The 9205-nt window shown below is 35.5% G+C and overlaps 1 protein-coding gene across 1 annotated transcript; it reads right to left on the bottom strand.

Annotated features, from left to right (window-relative positions):
- Positions 1 to 327: 327 nt before the first annotated feature.
- On the bottom strand, positions 328 to 9167 carry PSMG2 (proteasome assembly chaperone 2). Its single transcript, XM_039339272.1, has 7 exons — positions 8837 to 9167; positions 7104 to 7275; positions 6152 to 6210; positions 5159 to 5277; positions 4033 to 4203; positions 1968 to 2088; positions 328 to 669 (listed from the first exon to the last, which is right to left on the bottom strand). The coding sequence occupies exons 1-7, from the start codon at positions 8894 to 8896 to the stop codon at positions 577 to 579; spliced, it is 795 nt and encodes a 264-aa protein (XP_039195206.1). The 5' UTR covers positions 8897 to 9167; the 3' UTR covers positions 328 to 576.
- Positions 9168 to 9205: the final 38 nt, after the last annotated feature.

Below are 9205 nucleotides of genomic sequence, written 5' to 3'. Positions count from 1 at the left end.
AGCAATTTTGGGTACTTACGTATCAAGTGTTAAAGCTACAAAGAAATTAAAAAAGCAACCATTTAAAACTCTAAACCACATGTTCCCATTTTACAGTGAAACCAACCCTCTTCCTGTAACATGAACACAGATCTTTATATGCCTCAAATTCTTGTTTTAAGAAGGCTGAGTTTGGACTTAAGTCAAATATAATACCCATGATTTTCTAAAATCTTCATTATTTTGTACAAAATTTTCTGAGTACATTTAGAAGATCACCACATAACCCATAATGCTTCTTGTCCAAATGTTACATGCATCTAAATGTGACAAAAAATGGCAGTGATATACATGTTGAATATCTCAGTTTTCTTTTATTTACTCTTAAGAAGAAATTAAATATGTATAATGAGAAGAAGCATGGAACATTTTGATATTTGAACCAAAAGTATGCCAAGGATTTATTTTATGTCCAACTTTATCCAGTTTTGATATAAGTTTGCTCCAGTAAATTAAAATATCCATGAAAAGTGATAATTTCACACAAAATTACATAGGCCTGTAGATGCAAATGGACTATGTGAAAAACAATGTGATTTAAAACAACGAAGATGGGAGACCACTACCAAAAAGTAGTTTCCAGGAACTTGGTATTTTCCATCTTGGAGATTTTGCTTGAGAAGTGCTATTCTATTGATTAAAAAAAAAAAAAAGCAAATTATTTCCAGCAGTATAATTCCATTAACCTAAATATTTGTGATGAAATGTAATAAAGGAGATGGATCCCCAGGAGGGAGAGGATGCATTCCAGGGGACTAGGAGGCAACTCAGCCCATAAAGCTTGGGAGAAAGAGAGTGGACACAAGATCTGCCTAATAGTTTGTAGAGTATATTGTAGATTACAGATAGAATTTTCCATCTGGCAAGATTTCGTCTATAGCTGTGAAACAATAAAGAACTCACCTTGGAAAAACTGCTACATATCATTTTTGGTTTTGACCTGATATATTTAAAACCTAGCATTTGGTAACTGTTGGAGTGGCCTAATGAATCAAAAGGTATTGACTACAGATAGTCCTCATTTTCTGACCATTTGTTCAGCAACTGTTCAAATTTACAACAGTGTTGAAAAAAAATAACTACCTTCAGGTGTTCCCCCAGTTGTGTAATTGGCTAGGAGGCAAACAAAAGTCAAAGATAAGAAACCGAGTTGTATTGTCTCTTTCCAGGCAGAAAATATAGCTATGTTAATGTGATTTCCCACTTAGTGATGCTTCACTTAGGGTCAGAGCTGTCAGTCCCAAATTACAGCCATTACGTGAGGACTATCTGTAGTCTATTATCACCAAATAGTTTTTGAATTAATTATTCTGAAGAATTTTGCAAAATTTGAGATCCTTATGATACAATGGTAGTTTTGAGCTTTGCTGTGCTGTGCTGTGCTGTGCTATGCTATACTATACTATACTATATTATACTATACTATACACCTTCATAATTCCATCCTTCATTCAAAATTGACCCACAGAAAACTTATGAAAATCCTTTATTACTGTAAAACTGGGAGAGGGAAGAATAGGCAAGACGAGAAGGAAATACTTTTCTACTGCAATATTCATTTTATGGAATAGCTTTCTATAGGAAAGCTTGCTGTAATCTTGCTGGTTTCCCAAATATAAGTTAAAATAAAGCTTTCCTAGAGATTTTTTAACTAATAAATTTACATAGAACCATTGAAATGTTAGCTATTATTGGGATACCATTATAATTTGAATTAATTTAAATTTAAATAGTATTGTATATATTTATTTAAATAGTGATGTATATATGTGTATTTCAATGAACCACCAAAGGTCACAAAATTATGGTGTTTTAAAAGACAAGTAAATACATTTTCAACTAAATTCTGGCTCCATAATCAATTGTAAGCAATTTTGTGAAGAATCTTCCTTAACTCCCGAAATCAAAGTAATGGAACACATACTTACCTGAGGTGAAATTAGTGGTAAAACTTCATTAAGGTAATCGGCAAGAGCAAAAGCATCAGGAATATTATCTCCTTCGGAGCAAAATTTCAGCAAAACTACCAGTGGAATTTCTTTTGAACAACTGGAATAAAAATAAAATGAAGGTGGTGTGAAAAATTCAACAAACTCTTCATCTCGGGTGTAAATTATGCTGTAAATTGTGAATACTGTACAAGAGGAACAGGATACATTATATATTTAAAGAATGATTTTATCCCAAAAGAAAACAAGACTGTTAAATTAATCTATCTTTGCTTTTTTTAGAATCAACTGGCTTGTCGCACATTGTGTAAGTTTTACATACAAGTAGTTAACAAAGCAAAGCCTCTCTTTCAGAAAATTATGTGATAATTCAACAAAGTATTAATGAATTTTCCTGTGTTTCCTAATAATATTGTCACACACATACATACTGTTTCAATAACTTTAAAGGATTGAGAGAAACATCTGTTCACATATTAGTCCACATTAACAGTTAATTGGTAATATTAATTATAAAAAACATATGCTTATATTTTATCCTATTGTTTCCTACACTTCTGATTTAGCACTAAGATACAACTACTGTAAAGAAGAAAGGGAAATATTACCACTCATATTTTGTGTGAAGCCTGAGAAAAGTCAGTTATCTCTTTTTAACCAGTCAAAAATTGAACACCAGTCTTATAAATGCCCATTTTGTGAAGTTTTAACAGGCTTTATATACAAGATCTAACTTTTGTTGTTGTTAATTGCGAAGTCGTGTCCGACCCATCGCAACCCCATGGACAACATTCCTCCAGGTCTTCCTGTCTTCTACCATCTTCTGGAGTCCATTTAAGTTCACACCTACTGCTTCAGTGACTCCATCCAGCCATCTCATTCTCTGTCGTCACCTTCTTCTTTGCCCTCAATCTTTCCCAGCATTAGGCTCTTCTCCAATGAGTCCTTCCTTCTCATTAGGTGGCCAAAGTATTTGAGTTTCAACTTCAGGATCTGGCCTTCTAAAGAGCAGTCGGGGTTGATCTCTTCTAGGACTGACCGGTTTGAACGCCTTGCAGTCCAAGGGACTCGCAGGAGTCTTCTCCAGCACCATAGTTCAAAGGCCTCAATTCTTTGGCGCTCAGCCTTTCTTATGGTCCAACTTTCACAGCCATACATTGCAACTGGGAAAACCATGGCCTGGACTATACGCACTTTTGTTGGCAGGGTGATGTCTCTGCTTTTTAGAATGCTGTCTAGATTTGCCATAGCTTTCCTCCCCAGGAGCAAGCGTCTTTTAATTTCTTGGCTGCAGTCCCCATCTGAGGTGATCTTAGAGCCCAGAAAAATAAAATCTGTCACTACCTCCATTTCTTCCCCATCTATTTGCCTCATAATAATTGTCTTAGAAGTAACTTTTATCAAAATCAAAAAGAAACCAACTGCTATTGTGTACAAAACAGGCATTTTAAAGAAAACTAACAGATTAGGAACATACCAGAAACATTTACTTTTGAATCTAAGACTAAAATCTAAAGAATCATTTTAATTATGGCTAAAAGTTTAGCAAGGACCAGGGTGAATTCAAATCCCACTTGCTGTGTTACTTCCATTTCATTAATTGGGTCAGAAATTTTCCTGCGTTTCAGAAAGCAATTGTATGCACTTAGAACACTATTATTGCAGAAATGAGAGCCAGTTTGGTTTACTACTTAAAGCATCATGAAGACAAGGTATTCTAATCCTGCCTTGGGTGCAAAGCCAGCTGTGTGACTTTGTTCCTATCACATTATCTCAGCCCTAGGAAGGAGGCAATGGCAAATCACTTCTGAAAAACCTTGCCAAGAAAACTGCAGGGAGTTTTGCAGGCAGTCTCCAAGAATTGGACACCAATGAATGGGAAAAAATATTATTGAAAAATAACACTCTAATGCATGATTGGTCATTTAAACTTAATTTTATGATTTATTTTTTTTTGGATCCAAGCAATGATTCATTGACTACTTCATATTTAAAAAAAAAAATCTGTTACTTTTCAATATTAAAACTTTACCATCACACCAACCTCTCTGTGAATAATAGTTTTGTAATACCACCTCCTGGAATATAGAATATTTTGTCATCATTTACTCCAGGAAATGCTGATATTTGCTCCAATTCACTACCGCTCAGTCTCTCCAAAATATTTCCCACTGTTTTGCCAACGGCAGGTGAAATCAAGTATCGCAATGCAGTGCTGTCGACAAACATAAAATTTAAGTTTAGCTGCAAAAATCAGAACTGTAACCTTTCAAAAGAACCAGTTAAAATCTAACTGAAATAGCATATTGCAATAAAGTTCTTGAGATTGCTAATAAATGGATCACTGTGACTAGGTTACCCTGTCCAAAAGTGGTTTCAGCTGAAAACTAGAAAAATGCACTTGTTGCCACAGAGTGCCTTGTACATTCTCTCTCTTATTCAAAGCAATAATTCTCGGATAAGAAAAATGTTTATTCACAGTGCTTCCATTTTATGGTCCTTAATGACTCTCATCCATTTCATTAGGGTGCGCAGAGACTGTCCTGAGCTTGCATAACAACATATAACTAACAACTAACAACTCCATAAACTAAACATGTTTTTCCTCAGATCATACTGCAGCTGCAAAGGATAGCTATTTAATCTCATGAACATAGATACTTCAAACAGATGCAGGCAGGTATGACCTGAGCACACCCATATACTCCAAAGTACCGTTTTGCTGTTGAATCTTAAGTATTGCAAGATCCTAATTAATAAACTGGGCACTGTAGACCTAACCAAAAATTATTAAAATATATACTATACATGTACACATCTATACCTAGTCTATAGAGATATGAACTGAACAAAATCAGAACTTTCTTTTCTCCTAGTAATTCATCCATTTGGAAAATATTTGTCCAGAAAAGTAATTGCGAACTAAAACTGTGCAGATTTGGAATATACTAAATGATACTTTTCAGCTAGCAGAATACACTTTCCTGGGATAGTTCTATTTCTCTCTTATATTCTGAAAATGTAAGGAACTCACTAGGTAGATTCTGGAAAGAATAAGGAGAGCTACCAGAAAGAGATGAGGAAGGAAACTTCTATTAGGTAAGTACATGTCTCTTGCTATAATGCTCAATTGGCCTTATGAATACAATTATATCATCTGTAAGACTTACCCATGAAGCTGTTGGTCATTGCGCTGATAAGCATGACTGCTTGACAAGAGAACAATTTTGTAAAATCCACATTTTTTCACCCACGAGAGCAATATTTGACAAAACAACCTATATTTATTCTTTTATTACACCAGGAGGCAAAGCAAGAAGTTAGAATTTTGCATTTTTGAATCTTATCAATTCATCTATAATTTTAACACTCTGGAATTTGTATAGTTATGCAAATATTTTTTTGTTAGTTATTGCCAATGAAAAATAAAAATGATTTTTCATTTTTCAGTTATTTTTCACTCTTATTGAAATAATTTAAAGAGTTAAAACCATTAAGTAAACAATATTGATGCTTTTCATAAAGCTGCATTACCAAAATCTTTGACACAATTATTTGTAGGATAATCATGATTATTCAACTTTGACATGAAGTTTAATTCATGTCTCTGTTGTGGGGAAAATGTCCAATTAAAGAAGAAATCATAGCATTTGGATGCCCAAAGTGTCTTTTATCGGTGTGCAAAAAGGACAGTGATCACTTGATTCCCAGCCAAATGAAAGCAAAAGATCCCAAAACTAAGTAAAATCATGAGTAATACGCTCCCAGAACAGTTGCACAGGAATAATAAAGAAACCAACGTAAATCATAGTGACCTTTACAAATAGAATGTTATTTCTGATAACACTATGGGATGACTTTATTTTGACTATCCCAGCATTTCTACATTATTCTCTACTGTTGGGACTCTAATCTGCTGTAATTAGAAAAACTAACATTATGTGCTATAAACAATGGCATTTATCGTGCCCATATACTACATCCCTTCTTATAAAAAAAAAAGACAACAGTCTAGTTTCTGTTATCTATCTCCTTTCTCTTCCAGGTGTTCAGGCGACTTTGGTTTGTCTGCTCCTTTGTCTTTCTGTGTCTTTCTTTATGCTTATGCCATATACATGCCATCTTACACAACAACCTTCCATATCCCACATGGGCATACATACCTTTATGAATGGTGATCTGATCTGCAGAACCACCAATTCTTTTGATGCTGCTGCATACACTGGAAAAAATAGCATAAGCAACATGTCAGCACTAACATTAAATTATCTTTAACTAATCATATTACAGTTGATGCCAGAAAATTTAAGAAGGGCTCTGCAATCATGCCTCTGTTGCATTTTGACAAAAATCTAACACAACAGATTTACAATGAGAGCACCCCTTTAAAAAAAGAGAAAACATTTTACAAACACCCATCATTTACAGTTTCCAGTTTTCAATATTTCTGAAATCTCATAATGATTTTAAAATTCAGGATCCTTAGTATCAATCATTTTGGGAACTAACTGATTAGGGTTTCATCTGTAAGGAAAACATAAGGTAATCCTCGAGTTATGACTGTAATTGATCCTGGCAATTATGGATGTAAGCCATGATGGTCATGAAGTGGGTCATCATCTGCTTTTTTTGCAGCAGTTGTAAAGTGCTAAGCAAACCCATTGTTCTCAATGGGCCATTTTTTTGCAGGAAACTGAAGTAAACACTGGTTTCTGGCAAAACCATCATAAATAGTAGGCATATGAGTGCAGGGTGCAGCAAATGGTCATAAATGTGGACCAGCTACAGAGTGCCCAAAATGCAATCGTATGACACAGGGGATAGGCAATATCAGAACTTCAAAACCAACTCCTAAGTAGCTTTTGGGGGATCCAACTGCTCTGCAAACACATCTTTAAATCATATCACACATCTGAAGTGCCTAATCCAGTGTTTCCCAAACTTGACAATTTTAAGGCATGTGGACTTCAACTCCCAGAATTCCACAGCCAGCATTGCTGGCTGTGGAATCCTGGGAGTTGAAGTCCTCATGCCTTAAAATTGTCAAGTTTGGGAAACACTGGCCTAATCTATACCCAATTTAGTGGATGGTAAGACTATATTTACACTACCTACCTTCAGCATTTATGCATAGTTTGGTTGCATCCTCTTCAGTTGTTGCATATGGATTATTTCCAACCATTGGCACCAGGCAATCAGTATAAAAGTAACCAACTCTGGGCATATGAAGTGTAGAAATGACTAAATCTATAGCCAACTGGCCTACATTGCCCACTGATACAGCTGGCTGAAATTAGATAAAAGGCAAATATCATCTCAAATACTAATTCTATTTCTAATTCACTGGAAAGAAATATCAAATTAGCTATGTATCTATTTTGTACGGTAAAACCATAAGATTAAATTGCAATATTGTTGTAAATTAATTTAAAGAAATTTTGTATTTATATATTCACTTGAAGTCTTAATCAATTGCAAACATATTGATTATATACTTTTGTATTTACCTACTGCATTAAAACAAAGCTGTTACATTATGAATAATTGAATAGTACTTTTGAACTGGAAAATTACATGTCCTTATATTGTACTTCTGTTGAACTTTATATGGGGTGTGACACAAAATGTGATTAGTTAAAAATGGATTACATATAAGTCTGCCAAAATGTACATAATTACCATACAGAAATAAGGTCAAAACAAGAGAAATTATTGAATTCCAATCTGGGATCCTCACGGCAGACCTTAAAGCGACTGTTTAGGGAAAGGGGAATTTTAAGACTACCATTGAGCAAGAAATTATTGAATTCGTATACATCAATAAGTTTCAGGCAATTTCAGAAGGTCTCAATAACACAATGAGTTTTAAACACATTACAATTGTTAATTGATAAAAAAATCCTAATACAAGAACACTGCTGGACCATATGAATAATCTATTAGTATATCTGGTTTCCTTCAGACCAGAAGCTTCAGGTACCACTACAAATAGTCCTCCACTTACAACTATAATGGATTCTGAAATTTCCATTGTATGTCATGACTCCTAAATCAAGGCATGTATATGACCCACTTGTGTTTTGATGGAATCAGAATTAAACACTGGTTTTGGGCAAAAAACCATAAATTGCAGTTATGTGATTGCAGGATGCTGTGAACAGCCATAAAAGCTCCTAAAAAGCAATCACATGACTTCAGAAAGGACCTAGCCATGGAAACTTCAAATCCAGATTGTAAGTACCTTTTTGTGGATCTGTCATAACTTCAAATGGTCACTAAGTGATTGGTCATAAATTGAGAACTACTTATGGGCTACAAAAATCTTGGCTGTAGTACATCCAGGCTGCAAAAAATCCAATGACTAGATTGTCCTAAATCTGCTTATTTGAAAGAATGCTTCTACTCATTTTAAAGAAAACTCAGACAGTAGCATTGTTTTCAGATGATATTTATTTTATAAAACTGGCATGATCATGTCTTTTTAATCACAATGAGTAGAAAAGAAAAAGAAAGACACGGAGAAAAGAACCATGAATTCGAAGCATGCCCCAAGGATTTCGACATCCCTCTAAAACGGAGGTGTGGAACTATGTGGCCCCTTAATGACTTGTGGACTTCAACTCCCAGAATTCCTGAGCCTTTTCAGGAGTTCTGGGAGTTGAGGTCCACAAATCATAAAAGGGCCACAGTTCCCCACCCCTGCTCTAAAACTTCATCAAGCGGACCCTTGAAGAGGTCAGAGTTCCAAAACGGGCCACTCTCGTTTTTGTGTGCCGCTCTCTGGTTGCCCGACAACGACCAAACAGATACTTGGCTATAAAGCTCAAGAAAATGAATGCTTCTTTTACCATAAGGAGCGTGAAGCCTTTGAAATCGGAACACGTACAGCCATCACAGGAAACGAACATCCCGGCAAGGATCGCACCACAAAGCACTCAGGAAATAACACCTCGTAGCGATCCAAAAACAGGGAGAAAAGCGTGCCGATTTCTACGTCCTGGGGCCTTCTACTGTCCTTGGCAGAAATAGGTGTTCAGTCGGTGCCTGTCAGTCTTTCTCCTTTGTAGCAACAGCTATACTGAAAACGGGTTGGCGCAGGCGAAAGAACAACTTCGAAACATCGCTTTGACCGAGTTGCTTGTCAGACTGAAATTAGGAGGCAGGGTGTGAGAACAGAAAGGGCGCGACTTTTCTCAGGCGATTATTTAGAACAGACT

The sequence above is a fragment of the Crotalus tigris genome, unplaced genomic scaffold (assembly GCF_016545835.1).
Source record: "Crotalus tigris isolate CLP2741 ecotype Arizona unplaced genomic scaffold, ASM1654583v1 scf7180000017731.4096049, whole genome shotgun sequence".
NCBI classification, from domain to species: Eukaryota; Metazoa; Chordata; class Lepidosauria; order Squamata; family Viperidae; genus Crotalus; species Crotalus tigris.
Note: the sequence above shows the minus strand (reverse complement) of the source record. Positions and strands in the feature narration are given on the sequence as shown.

Coding starts and splice junctions, on each gene's coding strand:
- PSMG2 (XM_039339272.1), bottom strand. CDS start 8,896: ATGTTCGTTTCCTGTGATGGCTGTACGTGTTCCGATTTCAAAGGCTTC. Junction 7,276..8,836: donor AAGGCTTCACGCTCCTTATG/GTAAAAGAAGCA, acceptor ATCTAATTTCAG/CCAGCTGTATCAGTGGGCAA. Junction 670..1,967: donor TACCACTAATTTCACCTCAG/GTAAGTATGTGT, acceptor TTTAATCAATAG/AATAGCACTTCTCAAGCAAA.